Raw genomic sequence first — 24,123 nt, forward strand, 5'->3', positions numbered from 1 at the left:
TGCTTGCTGACAAGTTCGATCATGCGTAGAAGCGAGTAGCAAACCCCGTCCCTGTAAAGGGCTATAAAGGCCCCTTCTCACCATCCCGTGACAACCGGCCCGTTCTTTCCACATCGCAAACCGACGACATGTCGCCAACAGCGAACGAATACCAAGCTTTGAAAACACGCGTTGACTATCTCTACCGTGTCGTCCGTGCCTATCGCAAGCTCAATCGAGCACTGTTTGTCGAAGGTTCGTCAAGGGAAAACTAGAGATCATCCAGACTCAGCTGGACAAAATAAACGTAGCCACTGAGTCACTCCGACCACATTTTGTCGCGAAGCAAGCCCAGTGGCAGGCCATCGGACAAAAGGTCGACGAGCAGAGTGAGAAGCTGAAGCAGTTCGAGCACGAAAAACTGGACAAGCAACCATCGTTTGAGGAATGCGTCGCACATGATTGGGCGGAGAAGCATGAGAAGGTATTGCTCGCGAAATGTCGGCATTACATGCAAGAGACTCTGAAGATGTGCGGCAAGGTAGACGCGCAAGCTGAGGAGCGGGCAAGGAAGGAAGATGCAGTTGCCTTCTGGTTGCATGGGAGCTGGGATCAAGTGAAACAGATTGCCGAGCAGCTTATCGAGAAGTCGAAGAAGGAGTTGATCGGGCAGTCAGATTAGCGTTTGATTAGGTAAAGATTCGGAATCGAGAAGAGCTTGATATGATCAACATTAGTTTGTCGACTTCCGCGTTCTCAGTCAGATTTGCACCACCAGTATTGCCGGACACGTACTGTCGCAAATCCGCTAGTGAAGCCCTGGAAACTCCAGACATGCCTGCGGATTTTCGTCAAATTGCTTGAGCGCCGCTCTACGTAGTAAACCCATAGCCTTTGCCTCTATGGCATCGAACACCTCGCAGAAGCGAACACCGACAACATTGCGCAATACCTCTGAGCCCTGTCCATCCTCGGACTCAAGAGGATAATTCTCCTGGTCTATATACCGATATTTAACGCGTACTTCAGTGCTGGCTGGTGTCGTAACAAGGAAATGTTTCCAAAGTTCGGAATCGCCAGGATGCACCAGGCGGTAATCAGCTCTGTTCCACAGACTGAGAAAGTGCAATGAGCGGCTTGGTGCTTTAATTAGGCCTTTCGGGATATGCGCTTTCATGTAGCTAGACTTGAGCATAAATGGGTGTAAAGATATAGCGCTGTCTGCATCTCCTGGAGAAGTGCTGACCATGAGAATTTGAGAGATGATGCCGACTGTCGAAGACCTCAATTGCCTGTAAGGATTCTTCGCATCGGTGTAGAAGGTGATCGTCAGATTATACGACTGTCCTTTATTTGTTTTGGCGGCAATCCGCTTAGGTAGGAACATGATGTTTCGTAGATCGCCCGAATCTCCTAGGATGCAGTCGAGCCATCTTGCGCATGCGCAGCGACATCTCAGTAAGGCTATACAGTCGAGGTATGACAATATGTGCTGGAGCATTTCAATCGGTAGATTATTTTTCTCTGTCTGAATTCGTGCACGTGCCATATCCGGATCTCGTGATATGTGTTTCTCTGTCTCAGTTCGTTTGTCGGAAAGACTGATGAGGCGCATAAACTGGCGCAGATGAAACTCGGCCATTGTCGAAACACCGTCACCAGAAAAGGGAAGGAACAGAGCGAAATGGCGTTTCAATTGTAACGACTACGGAACTTGATGTGTGGGTGAAGCAGCTAAAGTTGCAGCCTGATTGCACTCCCTCTCATTGGGCTTGGTCGAATGTGGTTAGCGCAATTGTCGAGAGTACTATCATCACTAGTAACGCATAAGCATCACGGTCTCGATGCTGCGATAAGACTCATCTTCAGCTTCTGTTTCAACTTGAAAGTGTTTAAGCTCGGCACAGAGACATCGTGTGTCTCTACAATTCATGTCGATGTTGTCGCTGCACGTGGGAATGTAGTCATTATGCAGCGAACAGGTATAACAATAAGTCCAGCAAAGCAAAGTCTACAACAAGATATTCAAAGTGATTAAACCCTTCTAGAAAACAACCAAAGTATAACCGACCCCAGTGTAATCAAAACCAGTGTAACCGAAACCAGTGATAACCAACGCGAGGTAAACCTCGTCTATCGACCAATGAAATACCCATGCCGACTAGCAGCTCTTTACAACACAACCAAACCATGTTCGCGCTTCGCCCTTCTCGGATCATCCAACGCGATATGCCACTTCATCAGCCTCGCCAACTTGAACTGCAGAGCCTGCCACATATCCTCTTTCTTGACCTGAGTCTTCAAGCGAGGTGTAACATCCACATGACGACACCTCTTCAGCATACACATCTCGATCATCATGCCGGGTCCAAAACTAGTGGCAATAACATTGTCCCGGCCTTGTCCCATGCGACGCAGCTGATCCAGCACGATGAGCACAGTCGGGCTTGAAGAATTGCCGTACGAACGGTATATCTCGAGCGACGCGCGGATGTGATCTTCGGCGAGACCCATGGCTTGTTGCGCGCCTTGCAGAATCGCGGCGCCACCTGGATGGACGGCCCAGTCAAAGTCCGAAGGCGCCGTTGGGGTCCGAGGTGGGTCTTGTTTGTTGTGCGTTGCACATATTTGTTTGCGGAGTTGGTCGAACATGGGTTGTATCGCGCTGACAGCTGTCTTGGGCACTTCTTTCGTTATCGAGGCGATCATGCCTGTAGTACACAGTCAGTTTCTTGGTTGCTGGAAGTGATAGTGCAGCGGCATACCCTTGGCAGTGATGTCGTACGACATGTATTGCGTCGTATTCGGAACGAGCATGCTTCCACACTCTTGCAACTCATATATCGGTTTCTGGTCTCGCATAAGAGCCGACTGGTTGCATACTACCAGTGCAGCGGCGGCGTCTGAGAAGAGTGCGGGGGCGATGTGTAACTTTTCGTCGCAACTAGCTGCATGGAGCTCGGCCTTCAGGAAAAGACTGCAGAGCTCACATGCCATGACAAGCACACGAGCAGGTCTTCCTCGTTGGGACTCGGCTGCAGCAATGTTCGCGGCGGCGCGAAGTGCTGATAGCCCTCCTGCACAACCAACTCCGTGTAGGAGGGTTCTCTGTACACCTGGGTGGAGCTTCAGAGTCTTGCAGACGAGCAGGTCGTACCCCGGGTTACTTTGATCGGTGCAAGTGACCGCCACGACGTGGGTTACTTCGCCGGGGTGTAGGTTCGCCTCCGTCATAGCCTTCGAGCATGCTGAAGCCGCAAGCTGTACACCATCGCGTTGGAATATCTGTGACAGCTGATCAATGGAAGGAGGTGTTGCGTCGCCTTTGGTATCGCTGCTGATGTCTAAATTGGCCTGCCTAGATTTGATCTGTGTGACGCGGTTCAACTTCATCAATTTCTGCAAGCTAGATGATGACCATGTCAGACAGTGAATTAATGAATCGGAATGTTATCTGTACCCTGGAGATGTTCGATACTCTGGGTAGAGTCTTGCAACGTAGTCCTGAAACTCATCTGGCCCGAAAGAGTGCTCTGGGTATGCATGAGCCAGACCTGTGATGTACAGCCCACTAGAATTGATCTTGTGCACCATATCAAACTTCGAGTGAAGACGAATAGGGTAAGCTGGTAATGGATACAAAGATTAAAGTAAGATAGAAGTTGTACGGTAATTTGCTCTTGATAGCTCGCAACTCGACGTTTGCAACCCGCGAAAGGCTATTAATGGATTTGAATCGGTCAAAGGCGGATAGCAAACTGTTGCTGTTGGATGGTACCCCCTCTCACCAGGCGATAGCCACTTTTATAAGATACGAAGACCCAAGAGATACTGCACGCTGCCACCCACTCAAGTGGGTTTACGAGTCCTCATTCCAATTCTGCTGAGCTGCGTGACAAACCACTGGCTCGTATGGGTGAATCTAGGCAGCGTCCTCAAGCTGGACGCCTCAGCGTGCCTGTTCGCTCCATGGAAGAGCTCGGCTCAAGAAGAGCTGAGTGCCAACACTAGCATCGTTCGAGTCATTCGTAGCGAGAGGGTGTGTACAACGGGGCAGAAACATCGCGCGTGGGTTGAGATGAACCGCTGTGCCGTGTTCGAGGCTTCATCCAGCCGCATGTATCATTGCCTCGAATGCTCTGGAGTGAAGAACAGAATGATTCAGTGGCGCTGATGGAGGTTTTCGAAGCCTCTGGAGTCTTCAGATCAGTGGTTGATCTATCCTAGACCAAGCCCAGACCATTGTCAACCCGCAAACGCAGTGCGCCGAGGACCGCGAGAAGGATGGACGCTATCGATTGATTTTACTCTTAGATCTTTCTCCGATTCTTTCGTACCCCTTCCTTCGCCCCGAAACCACTTGGCGGGCTGCCTTTGTGTGACTGGAGACAAGAGCGCGCTGCTTGAAGTGATGATGAGAAGACATCGATAGCTCACTGGATGATTTGTTTCAAGCGTACTCACGATAGGCAATGGTTGGGGGCGAAGGAAGCGGATGTTGAGGGTGCCAGTCAGCCTCCGGTCGCTGATTCGGTCACTGACCACACCCTCAGCCTTCTCTTTCACTGCATTTGATAAATCTGATCGTCAGGCGGCAGAGTGACGATCCGCTTCTTTGTAAATCGCCTAGATCGATGTTGCCAATCCCCATTCGCTCGGCATGTCTTGCCATCGCCGCAGCCACTCGATGGGACTTCGAGTATTGTTTTTCGTTGTGGCGTAGCGCACGTGATTTGGTGGCCATCCTTCGCGCAAGGGAGGCAACCTCTATAAGATATTAGGCAGATCAAGACACCTGGGCAGCTGAACACTAACTACACGCGTTGTAGTCTCTCAAATTTCGTTGGAGAGGAGAGTTTCACGCATGCCGTGCCTATCGCTCATCATACCCACGGGGCTTATTATCTCATGATGCTGACATCGTGATGGCTGGTGGCCAGATTGGCTTGACTCGGATCAGCTGCCATTCTTGTGGAGGGTAACATGTTGCGATTCAGTAAGAGGATTAGCGACGGCGCAAAGTGTCGGGAACCATCGAGATATGTACGTGCCAGGCACCGACGGTGAGTGAGTGCAGGTGAACAGACCACGTCATGCAGTAAGACGCGGAAGGACCAATCCGAGGGCTACTACGCCCCATTGCGGCAGACCTAGCGGTGTACCGTGGCGTGCTGTGAAATACACCTTGCGGCGCTCCCGATCCAGATGTTGGGTAAGCTGCGCTTGTCCGAACGGGGATGGAATGCGAACAGCATTCGCGAAAAAGACTTGTTGCAGAGTAGTGATCACGTGCGCTCTAATGGATAGTCGGCGCGATAGAATGCGGTGAAACAACCTTCCATGACATATGAAGTAGTGTCGCCCATTTTTTACGATGGAATTAAACAAGCGGCGCGCAATTTCGAAACGAGGATCCTCGCGATATGATCAACGGGTGCTCGCGTCAAAGTATATCTGAGCAGCCGCGAGGAAAGGCCTATACCGCTTTTGCCCATAGTTTTACCTTTGCCGATCAGACTACAGCATTGTCGGTTGACTCTCATCTGTAACACATTCCCAAGCTGACTGAAGCAGTGCCGATCCAAGACGCCGCACATTCGGACAGAACACCGATCTCGCCGTCCGCCTTCTTTGTGACCTCCCACGAGAACTTCGAAATCGCGTATACATGTTTAGCGTGCAAGGAGCCTACGATGACGAGGTTTTTGTTCGCCGCCCACTCGATGCAAACGGCATGAACGTGCTTTTGGTCCGGCAGCAGACCAGTCAATGCTCCTACCGATGGATAGAAGATCCCATCCACGCGACCTTGACCAACCCAGCTTTGGAGCCAGAAACGGCCAAAGAAATGCTTGAGGCGTATTACTGGACGCGAACTTTCAAATGCTCTCATCGCGACTTGCCTTTCCTGGGCTCATTTCTGAACACGGACCGGTATGGACTTGGCATGGCGCCCTCCGCTTACATCCGCCGCCTGCAGGTGCAAGTGCAAGTGGAGTGCGTACCACACGCGCAATCGTCGGAGGCGCAAATATCCACAAGAAAGACGCAGTTGTGCGCCATCCAAGCTCTCAGTGAGGTCCTTACTGCACGCACCGAAGTTGACATCGATGTGGTTTTGCCTGGAGACCTCCAATATGGGTGTGACGGTTCCGAAACGCGATGTCATCTTGCAGAGGATATGTCGGATATTGTCGAGATGGTTGGATGTTTGAGAAAAGGCGGGGTCCGCACAACTGTGACGCACAATGAGCTGTGTGGCCACTGGGGATACGATACGGACAACTTGAACTCTTTAGATATGCACTGGACAGGGTTCAAAGTTCTATGAAGATTGGTAAAGTAGAGGGGTAATTCACCAATAATAACGACACAAAGCTATATATATAATTTTCATCTACCACCTCGTATTTTCTACAGTGTTTGTGTACTCATACAGTTCCTCCGTCGTATGTTCATCTACACATCGAAGTTCTTCATCGCTTCACTCACTCAATCAGCAGCTCTTTTGTGGTCTTGGATTCGGCAAGGGCGTCGTGCTAGACTATCAACCTAGCGTTCACGTGAGGAAGCATCTTCTTTCAGACTGCCCCTGAGCTTCATTGACTGCTTGTATCGAAGCTCAGAGGTTTGGTAACACATAGACAGCAGATTAACTGAACTCGCACTGAGCCCCCAATGCCATAGCTACTATGTCCACGATAATACTATCCTCACCCCCAAAATTCTCCCCAACGCGTGTCGATCTAGAAGGACGCTACTCCAAGTAACTGGAAGTGCCTTCTTCTCCACAAAGCCGATATCCCGGAACTTAGCTTGATGGACACTGATATTGTCACCATTGACAGAATCGCGCCGGTAGGAAGTAGAGAGCTGACGCTGAGAATTGCAGGCTTGCTTGCGCGGATAAAATATCAGCATTCAGTTCCAATAGAAGCTGAGCGGACGGTCCTACTCATGTAGATGAGATCGTTGAAGCCGTTTGAGGCGCGGTATTAGGATCGAGCGACTGCGATGATTGGAGTGAGCGCCGACGTGTGGAGCCTGGAATAAGGTCGAGGCACAGTGTAAATGCTGAGGCTCAGGAGATTGAAGCCGGTACTGATGAGTGGTCCAGCCTCACTGGAGCGCAATTTAGATAATGAGATTACAGACCGCTTCTAAGATAATCGTGAATGAGCATATAGGCAAGTTCTGAATGGGATGAGATTCTTATTAGTTATACTGCGCTAGACCACCAGCATGATGATAGAAATTTGGGACTGAGATTCGAGTTCTACCTGTACCTAGTGGGAGTTCATGTGCTATTTCCGATGGCCATCTTCGTAGAATATCACAAGGTAGACTGAACATCCTCTTACCTGCTCACAAGCTACCTCTGTTCCGTCTATATCGTGAAGACATGCCTCGCGATGATACACGATCTTATGAGGAGTGCGCAGGATGAGCTGACGATAAATATACTACATACTGTCAGTGTCCGTTCACATTATCGCTCCAGCATCGAGCTCCCGCAAAGGTGCAAGCGGCTCGAGCAATCTGAATTCATGTGCTAGTCTGCTCGCCTCACCGAAATTGATCGTAGGATATGAATTCATTCATGTCCTTGGGAACATCAAAGCTCTGCTAAGGCGTATGGATGCTTGGTCAGATAAATCATAAATGGTGCTCCTCCTGTCTGGTGTACGGGGAGTGCCATACACGAACGCTACTTGGATGATAAAGGAGATTCCTGTCTGTCAGGACGCAGGTCTGCACCCACTGCGCCAGCATGCCAAAAAGGTAACAATGATCAATCTCAACATTGATCATCCTGTGCAGAATAGTATATATCGTACAGGCCTGCCGCGCGGCCTTACACTATCTGCCTTCGGCCTATGTAGCATAGCTTAAGGTCTTCCCTTAAAGTGAAATTCCTGGTGGATTTTGATCGAGTTGTGTAGATCATCGCAATCTCCTCCCTTTCAATAGCTTTTCATTGGTATAGCGAAGGCGTAGTTGTGAAACATTTACGATAGTTCTAGGTGGCGCTAGGCCTATTGACGAAGAGGTGGTGGCAAATCAGTCAAGCGAGGATTTCGCACTGCCCATTCTGATGAGTCTCAGAATTTTCTGAGTCTCAGAATGTTCATTGACCGATTCCAGGCCATCGGGTGCTGTTGATATTGTTTCATCGTCAACTCTGCATGTATAATCGTTGTTTGGCGGATCAGACGCAGCGACATCGAGGGGGTGTGAAACGACATCACCAATCTCGTTCGTTCTTGTAATGTCTATAGCAACGTGGCGGAGTGTGTATTTTGGTTTACATGCATCTGAGTTGTGAAATTATTCACGGACAGCTCAACATGTCCCTCCCCATTCACGCGAAGCACCTCCGTAGCACCTGCAGTGATTTATCATCGACAATCTGGAGGAATTCATTGCCCCAATAGGGGGGTGATATACGAGGATGAATTTTTCTCCTTGACTAGCTGGAACCTTGAAGTTGGAATTGATCTCATCCCTCAAAAGCCTGTAGCAGCAATCGTGTATGTAACGCAGATGCGAACATCATCAGGCTTAAAAATCTTGTCGACAAAGATGGCCTCGCCATAATTTGCTAAAAGGCTAGACGCGCGGACATTGATGACAAAAGAGTCAAGTGAACTTTTCTTTCCCTCCGAAACTTCTTCAGCAGCAGGGCCGCAGGAGAGCCCTTTTGGAGTGCAACTTATAGCTCATGGTTTCACAATTTTCACTAACGACAGGGGTGTGTTTGCTTCTGCTCTATTCAGCGGGCCTGTTCAGGGCCTGTTAACAACATCGACGGTCATCTTGTGTTATCGTTGGAGAAGCGCCGAAGCTGATTAATGCGACGAGACATAGTTTAGCTATTGTTTTGCGATATTCGCGATTGGGAATCACAAGCAGAAGTGTCGCTGGAGTATCACTGAGAGTAGATTCGCATTGAATTTGGGTGATGCGGTGAAGTCGATTGAGTTCGGTGAAGTCGCGTAGCCTCAAGTGCACGAGCGCGCTTTCCGCCAAGCGACCATTTTCTTATAGCCGATGAAATGCGAGGCCGTAAAGCCTGAATTACACGGCGAGACGACGGGTTTATCTGCGTAGTGAGTCTGTAGCTATATCGAGAAATGGTAGAGACAGCGAAAGCAGGCAAGGTCTGTCGCTTCAGTGATGGTTCTAGTTGACGGTCGCCAGGATGATTGCAAAGACGCGTCAACTGAGATGTTGGTATGAGTTCAATCTTGTTCGCAAGTGAAGTAGAACTTGGTCGTGATGGGAAAGTCGTATGAGACTAGAGCTGCTCGGGAAGCCAGTAGGAATCGCTTGAAACTAGTAATCTTGCAGCGTCTGGCCGCATTTGCCGTTCAGTCTCTATCCATTTTTGCTTGCGTAAAATTGACAATTGTTTTGTGCCAAGGGTGATCCGGTAATCCAGTGTAATCTGCCTATAAATGTTTCGGCATACTGAAGGGTCTCTTGTCTCGGAAGATCGGGCAGTTACCTCTGCAACATATGGAGTGCCAAGAATAGGACAGATTGCGCTTGACACCATGGGTATGCCGCAAGTGTCTAACAAGGTCATGATTTGTTCCGTGTGGTAATCCGCCTTGGATAGTAGGCCGAGCACTTGGTTTATCTTTCTGTCGTTACTCAAGGTAGAAGCGAAGATACCGAATGAAGTGTTGTTGTTTTGCATATGGACAGCACATATCCAGCCACTAAAGGCCACCGTCCCCCTGCGAGTAACGTCAGGATGAGGGACGATGCCGAAGATCTTTGCACAAGCGAACCGGTGCCTGGAATTATTACGGAAAGAGAACATGCGGTCTTGGTGGTCAAAATTGGCCAGCGGCCAAGGTTCTATGATTGACAGCTGAGCGGGCGAACGGATGTGTAGAACATCTGATCGTACGCGTGGAAGAATTTTATGCGATTGAACTAGGCGATCGTCTTGGTACCCTGATGCATTCGGGATTCTGAGCAGAAGATGTCTTTCCTGGGGCTGGATGGTGCTGAGCTCGCCCGTCGAAAATGCTCGATCATAATACTGCAACAGTAACCGTGGTTCGGCGCGCAGATACACCTGATACCCGACTTGACGTAGGTAAATGCCGAGCCAACGATTGTGCGACTTGCATCTCAAAGGAAGAACGTAGTCCCATTCTTGAAATCCCAATTTTGCGCACAACAGGAGACGCGAATGTATTTTAATACCTTTGCTGGAATTCGAGACTTCTCCAAGAACATCCTCGGGAAAGCTGACGTAATCCACACAGGGATAGAATTCGGCGGGAGATTCTGCGAAGATGCCTGAAAGAACCACGTCGCCTGTCCTTGGAACGAACACATGATCAAAGTCCGCCTTGGACATGGGATTATCATCTTGGTCGAGTGGTAAAACTTTCCACGCGAATATACTCAAGTCGAGGATAGTTCTTATGATCTCTTCTTGTAGTCTTCGAAATGCGTTCTTGCCTTCACCGTACAGGAGGGGCAAATTTAGTTCAAAAATGCCGAAAAGGCAATACGCGATGTCTTCTGTACGGCTGGTTTGCCTTGATGCCGCCCACGAAAATCTTTGGGCAACCGAGAATCCAGATAGAGGGGTTCGACCTTGCAACAATGACGAATTTATGCGTGTTATGGCCGACAAGGAATCGACCAAGGACCGCTTCGTGCCAAAGTTGCACCATCCCGAATCGAAGAAGTGCATCTCACAAGGGGCGATCAGCTCCTGCAAGGTCCAACCTCGTGTGAACCTTCACAGGTTAGATTCCCCATGGGAAAGGGTGGATTGTATCGGCACTCTAGCTGGAAGACTTACCACCGACACTTCTGCAAGTGCTTATCGAGCCGCGCGTTCCTCGGTAGATCTGAGAGGTACGCGTAACACACGGCGCTACACTTGTACCATAGGTACATCGAGTTGATCGCTTCAGTAAGTTCGGCACTGATACGCTTGTCGATACAGCAGGTATCTACCCATGCATATCCAATTCCTTCCGCAGCAGCTAGACAACATGTCTTTTGTATCTTAGAGTAGCCTTTCTTGCGCGTGTGAACTCCGCGGATGTACTCCTCGTAGCTCACTTCCTCTTCCTCCCAGGTATGCGAGAGAATAGCGTATCTCGGGATGCGACGTCCAATGAACTCCTCAAGCGTCAGAGTATGCGTGTTGATGAGTCGCATGATGCCGTAATGGGTCACTTGGCGCTCATGTCGATGCGTCCGCGTTGTCTTGATCCGCACGCGAAATGGACTGTCAAGCGAAATCAAAGAGATCCAGGCGCGCATATTTCGGCGGGAAGTGAGAAGAAAACGTTGTGTCAATCAGGCAGACGGCTAGTGATCCAAGGCTGAGGCTGAGTCCATGCAGCCGTATGCAACCCCTAGCTTTTAGCTACTAACTAATGTCTTACTGGCTAATTTTGTGCAAACTTCTTGCTGCAGCCGAGCTGACCCAGCAGCTGACCGATCTTGAAAAGAGAAGTGCATGAAAATGCAAATTGATGACCGAGCACACGTTGTGAAGGACGCGAGGCTGAGGCATTTTAGCACAAGCCGTATAATCCGGCTCAAGCTATCGCGCGCTGAAGCAGACTATAACGTTGGTCAGACCTACCGCTGAGGGCCATGATCCCATGCTCTTGTCAAGCCGTACGCGATCAACCCAAAGTACGCTAGTAGACCATACGACAAGAGAGCGAAAGAGGTCGCAAGCGTGCGGAAGTTTGTAGATAATAAAACGATCAGGTTTGTGTGATGGAAGTTGTTGAAGTGTCTGTGTTCGGAAGCTCCTGCTCACTCTCGCAATTTAGCGCACCGTCACGTGTTACCATCCCACCACAGACTGAAGCTGGGGCATGTTGAACAAATGTGTTCCGAATGAGATGGGGATAATGAATCAAAAGCAACACATGCGCACATGGAGAGGATTCAAACAAGCTTTTTGAGTCTTTGACTTGAGAAGTCAACAGGCCGATGGCCAGTCTTGTCAAGCGTCCATCTACTGCGCAAGACAACTTTATGACCCTTTACCCAATCTTAGCTCTTTACTCAAGCGCTTTTCGCATGTTCCTCAAACAACTTCTTCTGCTTCTCCCACTCCTTCTTGAGCTTCTTGCTCTTTCCCTTCGTCACCTCTTCGCCCTTTGCATCCTTCGTTGGGAGACCCTCGTCATCCCACGCGCTGTATTCGGCCGTCCTGAACATGTCCTTCGGATTGATCTTCGCCTGCTCCGCCTGCTTAGCCTTCTTCTCCGCCTCTTCAGCCTCGCGCTTGGCCTTTGCTTCCGCTTTCGCACGTGCGATGGCTTCTTTCTGAGTACGTGCGGCTTGTAATTCGGCGTCTACGGGCCGGACCATCGCGGGTGCGTTTTCGCGGTCTTCGAGGTAGATGCCTAGGTCCCACAGGTGGGTGTCGCGAAGCTGGTCGCAGAGTGCTAGGAAGTCTTTCGTTGGCGCATTCTTGGCCGCGAGGTCGCGGAGGTTTTCTTGGAATGTCGACAGGACTTCTGCATAAGGTACGGCAGCGGCTTCCTGCTTTTGGGCGGGCTTGTGTTGTGCAAGAATGTCTTCCAGAACCTCACCAGATAGGTCGCCAGCGACAGCATGCTTGCGCACCTCGTCACGGTCGCGGGAAACGGCGTACACGAACTCCTTAGCTTCTGATGGGATGTCGATACCGGCCCAACCAATTCCACCGTCGTATGGATCTGCTGAGCCATCGAGACCGAAGATGCGGACCATGCGTGTGATGTAGCGTGCGACGTCGAAAGACACATCATCGGAGAGACCAGCCTTGTCTGCGGAGTTGTAGTCTGTTATCAAGCTTGAGATGGCGCGCATCGCAGCAGGTGTATCGAACGAGTCAGCAAGAGCATTATGCACTTTCTCCTTCGCAGCGTCGAATGCTTTCCGCACTTTCTCATCCTCTGCACCAGTCGAAGCGATGTTTGGATGGACCTCAAGATCTCGGACCTTGTAGAAGAAGTTGGTCACGTAGCTTTCCCATGACGCGCCTCCCTTTCGCATGTCGTCTGTGATCTCGATGCCGTCGTGCCATCCACCAAGAAGGAAGATGATACGCAAGCTTCGCGCGTTCCAGTCGCCACGTGCGAGCGCTTCTCGAATCGTTGTGAAGTTCTTTAGACTCTTCGACATTTTGCTTCCAGAGATCGAGAGATGGCCCATGTGGAGGAAGTAGTTGACCCACTGATGGCCACCTTCTTTTGACGACCAATGCGCTTCTGACTGTGCCAGTTCACTGTAAAAGTCAGCAGGACATCCAGTGAAACTTGTAGAAGTTCTTACTTGTCGTGGTGTGGGAAGCAGAGATCGATACCACCGGAGTGAATGTCCATCTGCTCTCCTAGTACATCGCTAGCCATGACTGAGCACTCAATATGCCAGCCTGGCCGTCCAGGTCCCCACGGTGACTTCCAAGCAGGCTCTCCAGGTTTACTTGACTTCCACAACGCAAAGTCGGATTCGCTGCGCTTCTCTGATGTCTTTTGCTGTGATAGAGCTCCCTCACCGTCCGCTTGCAAACTCTTGTCACCCCGATTCCACGGCTCGAGACGTGCGTAGTGATTACCGGGTACTTTCTCGAAAGCTTCGATGTCGAAGTATACTGAGCCGTCTGAAGTGCTGTAGGCGAAGCCGTTGGCGACAATCTTCTCAACAAAAGTCACAATCTGGTCGCCATACTCGGTCACTCGTGTGACCACATTTGGGTCCAGCACATTGAGACTTCGCATATCCTCATTGAAGCGCGCCTCATACTTTTGTGTGAGTCGGGTGAACACTGTATGATCACTGGCGTCTATCGTAGTGCCGTACAGGGAGTCCAAATACGGCAACAGCACATCTTCGGCCCCAGCGTAGAAAGCCTCTACATCCTCTGGTGTGGTCTTTGACGGTGCGAGTAACGCGGTCGCTGCTGTGCCTGCTGTCCTGAGGTGCATTTTGATCTTCGCTTCTTTGTCGCCAGCTATACCAACACCGTCCACAGACTTGCCTTGAATCACATTTGCGTACTGCTTTGCCGACTCCTCGTTGAAAGTACCAATGTTCACCTCTGCGCTCAGCAATGGCAGATTTTTCTTTACATATGCGTCAAAAGCTTTGATAGTCGTGTTGATCAGCTCGTCTGTGACTGTTGGGTTTTTCGACTTGAAGTCCGCCAGGAGATACTGTTGCCTCCCACGTAGAATGATTTTGTCATCCACATCTGTAATGTTCTGGACGAAGCGCAAGTTGTACCCGAAGTAACCTGCCAAAACTCGTCGCAAGATGTCGATGGTCACATAGTTCCGCGCGTGCCCAAGATGCGCATCATCGTAGACTGTAGGACCGCAACTGTACCACTTGACGACCTTGCCCTCGGGGTCGACCGGAACAAATTCATTTTTTGATCGGGTCAGTGAATTCCAGACTTTTAATTTTGCCTCATGTGATGATTTTGGCTCCTTCCAGGGCGGCTGGGTGCGCGTTGAGGTAGCCATGGTGGCCACTATCGTCAGGCGTAGCGGGTTGGTGCAGTTGTTCCTCTTCCGTGCAAGTGGGGAGCTGGTGGTGAAGATTTGGCGGGACAATGAGCGGAGACCAAGTACCATGAAGATGGCGGCAGGTGGACCGGGGAAGGAGCGACTAGAAGGGGACAGGTAAGAGAGTTCGGGGAAAGGGCCAGAAATTGGTCGCGCTTACGGTGAGTCAGTATCTCTAGAGAGTAACCGTGGCAGTTGTGGTCACGTTCTCGGTGTTGTACACCCCTGCCATCGACATCTTGGCACGCCCCCACCAATTGCAAGCTCGAAAGCTCCCCGCAGAAATTGTTCGCGAGCTCCTTCACGCACCTCTAGCCTCAGCAATTGCGCAAAGCTGACGGAACAATCGCCGAGATCGCGACCCCATACTGCCATGATGGCCACGAACCCATCCCCATTTCTAGATCCCGGTACCCATGCATCTACGAACAATCTCGGCATCCTACAATTGCGACGCGACCAATTGATCCCAGCCGTCCTCACACTAGAAACCACCCCGGATTACGCAGAGGGCAAGGTCGAAAACACCCGTTTCGGATCATTCCCGCACAGCACACTCGTGGGCCAGCCATGGGGTACACAAATCTTAGCATCAGTGGTCGACACTGGATCGCGAGGAAAATCGAAAAAGAGGAAGCGGGACGGCAAAGATGAGGCAGAGACACCAGGATCGGACGCGAAAGAGGCCAAGAAGGACATCGTGAAGGCTGCAGCGGCAAGCAGTGGCTTTGCGCATTTGGTACCGCCTACGCCAGAGACATGGACGCTCTCATTACCGCACCGGACGCAAGTCGTCTACACACCCGATTACAGCTATATCCTCCAAAGACTGCGAGTACGGCCAGGCGACCACATTATCGAGGCAGGCGCGGGGAGTGGCAGCTTTACACACGCTTCGGTGAGGGCAGTATACAACGGGTACCCAGGGCAACAAGAGACCTCCAACGGCACCGAAGAGCCAGACGAAGAAGCAGTCGGCGTGACCAAGAAGCGCAAGCGCAGCAAGCGTCACGGCGGAGTCTACAGCTTCGAATACCACGAGCCACGCGCAAAGCAGCTCCAAGTCGAAATCAAAGAACACGGCCTCGACCCCCTCGTCACCGTAACCCATCGCGACGTCTACAATGACGGCTTCTGCCTCGACACCACCAATGGCCCTGACGCAGACGCGATCTTCCTCGACCTGCCCGCCCCCTGGCAGGCGCTCAAACATCTCACGCGCTCGCCCCCATCCTCTGACGCCCTGAAATCCGTCGCAGCACAATCCGACCCTTCAACGCCCCTACCAGAAGACTCGACCACGACCACATCCACAGACCCCAAACCCTTCCGTACGCCGCTCAACCCCCTCAAACCAATCCGCATATGCACCTTCTCCCCCTGCATCGAACAAGTCACCCGCACTGTCTCCGCCCTGCGCACCTACGGCTGGCTCGAAATCGACATGGTCGAGATCGCCGCTAAGCGACTCGAAGTGCGTCGCGAGCGCGTCGGGCTCGCCGAAGAAGGCGTACGCGGCGGGAACGCCACACCAGCCAGTGTCCAGGAAGCCGTGCAGCGACTGCGCGACGTCGAAGGCCGAGCCGCCGTGTTCCACAGCCTGCAGAAGGAGAAGCAGGAGGAAGTCATGCGGCGCGCGGAGGCGCGGAAGAGAGGCGAAGACGTGGAGGTCGGCAAGGAGAAGAAGGTGGGTGGGAAGAAGGAAGGCGTGCCGCCGGGGAAAGCGGAGAGGGTGGAGAAGACGAAGAAAGAGGCGGAGAGTCGGACGTTGTTCAAGGAGGGCAGGTTGGTGCATCGCACGGAGCCGGAACTCAAGACACACACGAGTTACTTGGTGTTTGCGGTGCTGCCGCGGGAGTGGAGTAGGGAGGATGAGGAGAAGGCGAGGAAGCAGTGGGGTGCGGGTGGGAAGAAGAAGTGAATTTAGCTCGTTAAGATGATACCCGAAATGCTCTCAACCCGCTATCCGTCCTGCGCCCTGCGAATAACGCTAAACTGAAGAATTACTATATTCGCATATATCCCATCGCTGAACGCCGATTCCCCTTAACCCCACACCGCATCCTTCGCCCTGTGACTTCCATCCCTACTCGGCGGAGTAGAAATGACATGCGTCCAAGCCTCCTTACCGTCGATGAACAGCCTGTAGTTGAGCAGACTCTGCTCTCCATGTGGCGGATTCGTAATCTCCACGGCGCCGAATTTGCTATTGCCATCGGGAAGGTATTTGATGCATACATCCTCGTCATCAATCTCCTTGTATGTGCGGAATGGCAGGTAGAACATGCTCAACGGAGACGTGCTGAACTCGTGCACCGTGGCACTGACAGGCCACCTCGAGCCTGCAGGTGGTGGGAACGAGGTAGCTGCGAACTCGTGGCGATCTCCGGAGAGAATGACAACGCCTACGCCCGCAGTGGAGGATAGTTCCCAAGCAGCTTCGAGGATAATGCGGCGCTCGTGGAGGTAGCCGCCCCAAGTATCCTCGGAACCGAATTGCCAGTTCTTGGTGAACGGAATGCCGGTAACGATAAACTTCCAGTTCACGCCGTTGTGTGGGACTTTGTGGATCCAGGCGATGAGATCGTCTAGTTGTTGCTGGCCGAGCATTGTCTTCGCTGGATCGTTCGGGTCTTTGGTTTCTGGGCTACGGTAGCGGCGGGTGTCGAGAAGGAAGAAGTCTGCCGGGCCTTGCGTGAAGGAAAAGTATGTGTGGCCTTTACGATGCGCGGGTGGGTTTGGCGCGGCATTGTAGTGCGTGAAGGCATCGTACGCAGGGACTGCGACCCCTGTCATGTTCGAGTTCCAGTCGTTGTGAATCTCGTGATCATCGATTACGTGGATCCAAGGCAGGTGGTCGCTGACCGCCGGCCAGGACGGAGAGGAATAGACCTGGCGGTACTCGCGTCGATATGTCTCAGAGTCTTTGCCCTGTCGGTGCGGGACGTCAACGTAGATAAAGTCTCCGAGGAAGAGCATGAAGTACGGGCGGAGCTCGGGAAGCCAGTTTGCAAGATGCTTCATGCCAGGGAACTCAAGCGGGTGTTGAAATGGTGTATATGGTACACGCGGCTTGATGCAGCTCGAGTGAACGAAGGTGTATTTGTTGTCCTTGAGCGACGATGTGCGACCTGGTCGAGGTGCAGTCATGAAAGTGCCCGTCTTGTTTCCGCTTGATGTCTCGATGACATATTCGTAATGTGTGTCTGGGCGCAAATAGTCGAGGTTAAGCACAGTGGTGAAGTCGGTCTCGTTCGTAAGCCAGTGGCTCGGTTGGCTGGAGGGATGGATCTTGTGCATCCATGAGCGGTTCGGCTCATCGATTGATCGGTACAGCACTCTGACATCGAACGCATATGGCTCTCTGACCAGAATGTTTGCGCTGTGGTCTGACACGTAACCGACGCGTCCAAACGACGCGTCGTGGCATTGGTGGAGGAGCGGCGCGCGATACACGACATCCAATGCCATAGCGATGAGCGCCATGTTTATGGCAAACGTGATCCAACTCCATAGTGCAGACGAGGGACTCGGAAGGCCTGTGAGCAATGTCCTCAGGATCTTAGGCTCCCTTTCCTCGTACTGGATCGTTTCCACCACGTCCAATTCTTCGAGTGGCCCATCGTCTGCTCCCTCAATGAGCTGAACATCTTCACTCGTATCATCACCTCTAGAGATAGTGTCTTTCACGATGATGTCAAGCTCATCTGATATGACCTTGTACTGTTCGGTGTCTTGGAAACTGGTGAAGAAGGAAGGGATGTAAATGGCCGTGAGTGCCGTTGCAAGCGCCGGTACAATCTATTTGCATTGTCAGAGATTATACTTTGGGGCTGTCGTGCGCGCATTGGTGAGATTTGTACTGACAGTCGTGGGAATCTGTGAAGGCCATTGTTAGTCAACAATACTAGCGGAGTTTGACCGAGCTTACCCAGCGCAAGAACACCCATATGCTGACGCGGAGCAAGATGGAGCTAACAAGGGTGAGAATGTCGCTCGTTGATGCCATGGCTACCAGTTGATGATCATTTCTCAGCAACGAATGCCTCGGTGAACCTGGGAAGTTTGGCATTAGAGCAAACGCGTGTCATGTGAAAGCTACTCTGATGATGATGTCATACACGCTAGGCTTCAAACGGGTCTAGCGCGGAGAAGCGGCCTTTCACTCCGCCATGATTGCCATCCAACATGTCAGCCGCCGTCCACAGCTAAAGTTTAGGCTGGCACCTATAAGTAGGACTTCGAGAACTCAAAGAGTGAACAGCGTAAGGCAATGCAGCTGCGAGCTCACTACAATGTGCTGGTATCTATTCGACTAAACGATCTCACTACTATTTCAGCCCTGCCTCTGCCAGCGCCGCAAAGAACTTCGATGAGTAAGCCGAATCTACCATCTCCAAAAAGTTGATGACTTTCGTCCCGTCCTCCGTAAAAGTCAAAATCAACGCATACTCGTTTGCATACGGTCCAATATCCGTCTCCGCTGTACTCGTAGCATGTATCATGCATGTATGCGCTTCAGCGTCATGCACCTCCGTGTGAACAGTCGCCTATCATCACATCAGTCGTCGAAACTATATTGCGCCGACAGTACTACCTTGAAATTCCTGAACCATGGCATTATATGAGCTAGGCGTACACGATACTCTGCGTTGTTCATCTTAGGTCGGCCCAGGGATGCAGGGATAACTTGTATTTGACAGTCTGGGTGTCGATAGGCCATGATCTTTTCGAGTTCCCACGCGTCGAAACCAGCGATGACGGCTTTGGCTGTTGCCTTCTGCGCAGCGAGGCTAGACATTTTTGGGCAATACTGTGTGTTCTTCACTGTAAGAGGAGGGTGTTGATGATGATAGAGGGGTCACTGGTTTTACGAAAGTACTGTACCTCTTAAACGCTGTGGATTAAGTAACACTCATTGAGAGTTTAAGTTAGGGCATTCCTCCGGAGCTAGTTTTGTTCACACTGATAGCGCGGCCTATAGGATCGATGAAAAGCACCAGCATCGTCGTGGTGAGGCACTCGAAGAAGACTGAGCAGCCTATGAAACAGTATCTAGCTTCGGTGGCTTTACGGCAAGTCTAGAACGCATAAGCTCCGACCACAATGGTTATATATCTTTGGCGCCGACCCCGCCACTTGTCTTGATGGAGCTACATCGACTCCACCGACCTGCCTCATTCACAACCAAATCAGCACGCGCGCAGTCTCAGATGCCTAGGGTAAACGAAAGATGCAGGACCGCCGTTATTGCATGAAATCGGTCATTGCAAGCCAGCGGTGTCGAAGAAACTTAACTTTGGTTGAGAAAGAATGAATCAGAGAGGTGGAAGCTACGAGGTGGTCGGCAATCGGTTCCAGTCATTATTCGTGCGACATTGCTGTAGAAACCTTTCAGAGACGTTTTTTTTTTTACAGATACTCCACTACTGCTTCTTTTGCTTCTTCGAGGGCCTTTCCTCCTCAGTCTCGCTGTGCTCAGCATCATGCTTTCCGTTGGCTTTCTTCTCTTCCTTCTCAGTCTCCTCGTAAACATCATATCTATACCTCGATCCTTCATGATCATCTCTTAATCCCTTCTGCCCCTTGCCATACACCTTCTCTCTTGCCGTCCATTCTTCGTCCGACTCTTCCTTCGGAATCTCCGAATATATTCCTCTTTTCCTCAATTCAGGCACCAATAAATCAACCACATCCTCAAAACTCCCTGGAGTAGTCACATACCCAATGTTAAAGCCATCGACATCAGCTTCCCCCACCCATCGCTCCAATTCGTCTGCGACCGTAGCCGGCGACCCAACACTCACGGGTCCAAGACCACCTATCGACGCCTTCTCCGCTATCACTTTCGGTGTCCATTGCGGTACTTCCGGCGATGTGACAGTAAATTGATCCAACAAGCTTCTCACCCTATGATCCGTCGTCGTATCTTCTGCGCTCAACACATGATCGGGCGGATACTTGCTCAAATCAATTCCCGTCCAGCCACTCGTGAGCACCAGCCCGCCAATCTCACTAGCATACTTCTTCAGCTCGATATACTTTTCCTGCGCTTCTTCGTCCGTCTTCCCAAGGATGGGAGTAAATGTCGCAAAAAACTTGATACTAGCGGGATCTCTACCTTGTTGTTCAGCTAGTTCGCGGATCTTTTTGACTTTGGGCGCTAGAACGGTTGGAGAGTGCGATGACACGAAGATTGCTTCTGCGTGCGTGGCGGCGAACTCTGAGCCTGCAGATGAAGTACCGGCTTGAAAGAGAAATGGCGTCCGTTGGGGTGATGGATCGACAATGTGGCGAGATTCGAGATTGTAGTACTTTCCTGTGTGTTTGATTGTGCGGATTCTGGCGGGGTCGATGTATTCATCTGCTGGGGCGTTCTGAGTAATCGCATCGTCGGACCAGGATCCTTCCCAGAGTCTACAGCATGATTAAGATGGGCTGCTAAGTGGTAGAGTGAACTGCTTACTTGTACAGCACGCGCAAGTATTCGTCAGCTTGCGCGTATCGTTCGTCACGTTCGATGGGCGTGTCAATTCCAATGGCCTTGAACGCGGCTTTCTTCCATGATGTTACAATATTCCAGCCAAAGCGGCCTCCCGTCATATGATCGAGGGTACTGAAGCGTTTGGCAAGTAGAAATGGAGGCTCGAATGACGTCGAAGCGGTGATTGCGAAGCTCAAATGTTTCGTCACTGCTGCCATTGCTGATATTGGCTGTTCTCGTCAGCTTCTTTCAATGATTGAGCTTATTTCCAACTTACAATTGTTGGATCAGTCATAGGCCACTGCGCCGCTCGGCGGATACAGTTGTCCAGGCTGTCTTCATAAGTGTCGTAACCACCGTAAGTATCTGCGAGGAACAGCGCATTGATACCGCCGCGTTCAAGCAGTTTTGCTAAGTCAATCCAGTAGTCCAACCTTCTTTTCGTGGCCGACTTGTCCGTAGGATTCTTCCATTGTCCAGGACTCAAATGTCCTACAGTGCTCATGTCAAATGCATTGATGAGTATCTTCTTGCGGTTGGTGGAGGTATTATTAGTGCCATTTGTTGTAACTTGAGACATCGTCGCAGTGGTATGAAGTCAGTAATTTTGTAATCGCTGGTGCAGAGGTAGCATCAACGACAGCTTGGGATATGGTCCCGTACACACGATTCAAGCACGTGTTCGGTTATGCAACACATGATGCCTGAGGTGCGGAATGATAATGCGTTTACCCCACTCGCTCGCATAACCCAAGTGATGCACGAGTTCAGTTGAGTGTTTTCGTGATGCATGGCTCGTATTGCGCCATCCTGATAACGGTTCCCGAAGTCGCAATCATGGGTGGGGTTAAACTGTGGATGGGATTCTGTTAGTCGGTATCACAAAATCTTGCGCGGTGCATTGCATGCTTTGCAGGGTCCACAGCTCATGTTGATGTCGCTGGCAGGATGCGCAGAAGGATCCGGTGTGAACACCATTTTTCATCAAGTTACAACAACATATCGATTTCTAAGAAATGGACAATCAAAAATCCATGGAGATTTAATTTGAGCTCTGTGGTTCATGGAAGGAATTCTGAGAATGCTCACTGGCAGTAGTATTCAATATGAGCAGTTTGACTCTTTTGGCTGAAAGTTTTATCTGTTGAGCAACAGGCTATTGAGAAAGCCAATGTCCTATGTTACAAACTGCCTCTATTTTCTCATTTCGATTCTTCAGACGCGCCTTCATCTTTCTGGTCGGTACGCAAATGGATGCTTGTTTGGTCTAACGATCCTCCACTTTCATCGTCTGCTACCGGAGGATTTGACCTGTAAGATGTCAGCCTGTTCAGATGCCTGTGTACAGCAAATTCACATACCGTTGCCCTTTCCGTGCATAGGTATTGATGACATGTGCCAAAATGATCAAGCAGACCGCGTTCGCGAGTACAAATGGATAGCCTTTGATGAACCTTGGTGCCTCGACGGTTTTAAAAACCAAGAGCGGCGTCCAGGCAGTTGTGGATTGTGAGATGGTATTTGCCAGCACCAGTGCTACGGAACGCTCTGCAGGGGAGTAGCTGAGCTGGCTGTTGATCCAACCGTAGAGCACACTCGACATGGCCACGGCAGAATAGGTAGTCATGAATGCGAACCACAATGCTGGTTCGGGGACATGCCAGATCGTCAAGATGATTAGCCCAATGATATTCCAGACGTGTGCAATCGTGATTGCCCACGCGGGACCAAACAAAAGGTCGGATCCGAAACAGACTGCTAATGTGTAGAAAATTCCAAGACCAGGTGACATGGCTCCCAGCTGATTGAGACGTGCAGGAGTGTACCGCTTCAGACTCTTTAGCCATAGCAGATAGCCCCCGGTAGTAGTGTTGACGGAACCGTTCCAGAAGAATATATCCAGCAAAAGTAAAGCCCAGACACGGGGGGATTTTGCGATACGAACAAAAGTTTGCACGGTCACCTTGCCTTCTGTTTTGTGGCCTGCCCGTTGAAGCCGGTCTTTCGAGAGCTGGACGTCTTTGTCCTTCAGGATCCATTTATTGGGTTGATCTGGAGTACCAGGAATGACGAATAGTCCGACTATGCCGACGGGAATAGTCAAGATCGCACAGACAATGTACATCCAGCGCCATCCAGCAAGGCCATGAACACCATCTAAGTTAGCGGAAGCTGCCGACTGAATCAAGGCCGCCGTGAGAGTACCCAATGTGAGGCCGATATAGAAAAATCCGGCACGCCGTCCGTATTCATCAGATCTGTACCAGGAGCCTGAGCCTGAATTAGCTTGTGTCTATCGTCATAGTGTACAAAACCCACCAAAGATGTAGTGAATGGCTGGGAAGAAAGCTGCTTCAAACCAGCCTACCATGAACCTGTAAGCCGCGATTTCCGCATAGGAGGTGACTCGGAACTGCAAGAGGGTGAAAATTCCCCATGCCACGTCCATCATCGGTATTAGGTAGTACATAGGCACCCGCGTGAAGAGGTACATGAATGGAAGCTGTCCTAGCACGGCTCCCAGAATGTACATGGTCTGCAGCTTTACGAGTTCATTGCCTTGGAACCCCAAGTCCTCTTTCATCCCAGCAACATAAGCATTGTCTATTTTGTGTCAATTAATATGGGTGGTATAGGCTAGAAAGTGACATACTGATGTTAGCTTGATCGATGTACTTCGTCCAGTACGCCAAAACTGATGTTAGACCGCCGAGCTAAGCACAACCGGGTAATATGACATACCACAAAAACATATGGTACAATCAGAAGGTCCAACTTTACGATCAATTTGCGTTCTTCTGGTGTGTCGTAATCTTGGAACCATTTGATTTGATACCATTTACGAGGGTTGTCGAGTATAGACATCGTGTCACCGAGCCGATTTTGAGTGTTTAGTGTCAGTCATTCGACGTATCAGAGCATTATATAGGTATGGTGAAGGAGCTCGACTTAGGCGTGCTCCCATTTCCTGCACTGTTGCAGTGGCATGAGGTTGGCACATAACCGTATGCATGCTTCCTGCCGAATAAGGCTCATAGAATGGTTGAGAATTGAGAGGCTGCAGGGAAGCGAGCATGACAGGCGAGGGGTGGTCGCGACACGGCG

General features: G+C 50.8%; 11 protein-coding genes across 11 annotated transcripts; 3 read left to right on the forward strand and 8 right to left on the reverse strand.

Annotated features, from left to right (window-relative positions):
* Positions 1–128: 128 nt before the first annotated feature.
* Positions 129–661, forward strand: SNOG_10987 (hypothetical protein; the record flags this gene model as incomplete). The annotated part of the gene is made up of 2 exons (XM_001801190.1): positions 129–234; positions 255–661. 2 exons carry the CDS (start codon positions 129–131, stop codon positions 659–661), a joined length of 513 nt encoding a protein of 170 aa, XP_001801242.1.
* Positions 662–787: 126 nt separating this feature from the next.
* Positions 788–1,621, reverse strand: SNOG_10988 (hypothetical protein; the record flags this gene model as incomplete). The annotated part of the gene is made up of 1 exon (XM_001801191.1): positions 788–1,621. The coding sequence occupies one exon, from the start codon at positions 1,619–1,621 to the stop codon at positions 788–790; it is 834 nt and encodes a 277-aa protein (XP_001801243.1).
* Positions 1,622–2,151: 530 nt separating this feature from the next.
* SNOG_10989 (hypothetical protein) lies at positions 2,152–3,372 on the reverse strand (the record flags this gene model as incomplete). The annotated part of the gene is made up of 2 exons (XM_001801192.1): positions 2,152–2,690; positions 2,745–3,372. 2 exons carry the CDS (start codon positions 3,370–3,372, stop codon positions 2,152–2,154), a joined length of 1,167 nt encoding a protein of 388 aa, XP_001801244.1.
* A 1,981-nt stretch (positions 3,373–5,353) lies between these two features.
* SNOG_10990 (hypothetical protein) lies at positions 5,354–6,310 on the forward strand (the record flags this gene model as incomplete). The annotated part of the gene is made up of 2 exons (XM_001801193.1): positions 5,354–5,427; positions 5,554–6,310. The coding sequence occupies 2 exons, from the start codon at positions 5,354–5,356 to the stop codon at positions 6,308–6,310; spliced, it is 831 nt and encodes a 276-aa protein (XP_001801245.1).
* Positions 6,311–9,277: 2,967 nt separating this feature from the next.
* On the reverse strand, positions 9,278–11,175 carry SNOG_10991 (hypothetical protein; the record flags this gene model as incomplete). The annotated part of the gene is made up of 2 exons (XM_001801194.1): positions 9,278–10,745; positions 10,811–11,175. The coding sequence occupies 2 exons, from the start codon at positions 11,173–11,175 to the stop codon at positions 9,278–9,280; spliced, it is 1,833 nt and encodes a 610-aa protein (XP_001801246.1).
* An 867-nt stretch (positions 11,176–12,042) lies between these two features.
* Positions 12,043–14,603, reverse strand: SNOG_10992 (hypothetical protein; the record flags this gene model as incomplete). The annotated part of the gene is made up of 2 exons (XM_001801195.1): positions 12,043–13,252; positions 13,300–14,603. The coding sequence occupies 2 exons, from the start codon at positions 14,601–14,603 to the stop codon at positions 12,043–12,045; spliced, it is 2,514 nt and encodes an 837-aa protein (XP_001801247.1).
* Positions 14,604–14,910: 307 nt separating this feature from the next.
* SNOG_10993 (hypothetical protein) lies at positions 14,911–16,455 on the forward strand (the record flags this gene model as incomplete). The annotated part of the gene is made up of 1 exon (XM_001801196.1): positions 14,911–16,455. One exon carries the CDS (start codon positions 14,911–14,913, stop codon positions 16,453–16,455), a length of 1,545 nt encoding a protein of 514 aa, XP_001801248.1.
* On the reverse strand, positions 16,429–18,543 carry SNOG_10994 (hypothetical protein; the record flags this gene model as incomplete). Its single annotated transcript, XM_001801197.1, has 2 exons — positions 16,429–18,335; positions 18,466–18,543. 2 exons carry the CDS (start codon positions 18,541–18,543, stop codon positions 16,581–16,583), a joined length of 1,833 nt encoding a protein of 610 aa, XP_001801249.1. The 3' UTR covers positions 16,429–16,580.
* Positions 18,544–18,800: 257 nt separating this feature from the next.
* On the reverse strand, positions 18,801–19,348 carry SNOG_10995 (hypothetical protein). The gene is made up of 2 exons (XM_001801198.1): positions 19,132–19,348; positions 18,801–19,084 (listed from the first exon to the last, which is right to left on the reverse strand). Exons 1-2 carry the CDS (start codon positions 19,333–19,335, stop codon positions 18,866–18,868), a joined length of 423 nt encoding a protein of 140 aa, XP_001801250.1. The 5' UTR covers positions 19,336–19,348; the 3' UTR covers positions 18,801–18,865.
* Positions 19,349–19,960: 612 nt separating this feature from the next.
* Positions 19,961–21,236, reverse strand: SNOG_10996 (hypothetical protein; the record flags this gene model as incomplete). Its single annotated transcript, XM_001801199.1, has 2 exons — positions 19,961–20,951; positions 21,001–21,236. The coding sequence occupies 2 exons, from the start codon at positions 21,234–21,236 to the stop codon at positions 19,961–19,963; spliced, it is 1,227 nt and encodes a 408-aa protein (XP_001801251.1).
* A 984-nt stretch (positions 21,237–22,220) lies between these two features.
* On the reverse strand, positions 22,221–23,883 carry SNOG_10997 (hypothetical protein; the record flags this gene model as incomplete). The annotated part of the gene is made up of 5 exons (XM_001801200.1): positions 22,221–22,329; positions 22,380–23,289; positions 23,338–23,622; positions 23,672–23,732; positions 23,761–23,883. 5 exons carry the CDS (start codon positions 23,881–23,883, stop codon positions 22,221–22,223), a joined length of 1,488 nt encoding a protein of 495 aa, XP_001801252.1.
* Positions 23,884–24,123: the final 240 nt, after the last annotated feature.

This window comes from Parastagonospora nodorum, assembly GCF_000146915.1.
Source record: "Parastagonospora nodorum SN15 chromosome Unknown scaffold_18, whole genome shotgun sequence".
Lineage (NCBI taxonomy): Eukaryota > Fungi > Ascomycota > Dothideomycetes > Pleosporales > Phaeosphaeriaceae > Parastagonospora > Parastagonospora nodorum.

What these genes read in the sequence shown, in the direction of transcription:
- SNOG_10995 (XM_001801198.1), bottom strand. Translation starts at nt 19,335, where the DNA reads ATGTCTAGCCTCGCTGCGCAGAAGGCAACAGCCAAAGCCGTCATCGCT. An exon ending in CATGGTTCAGGAATTTCAAG is followed by an intron (nt 19,085 to 19,131) that starts GTAGTACTGTCG and finishes ATGTGATGATAG; the next exon opens with GCGACTGTTCACACGGAGGT.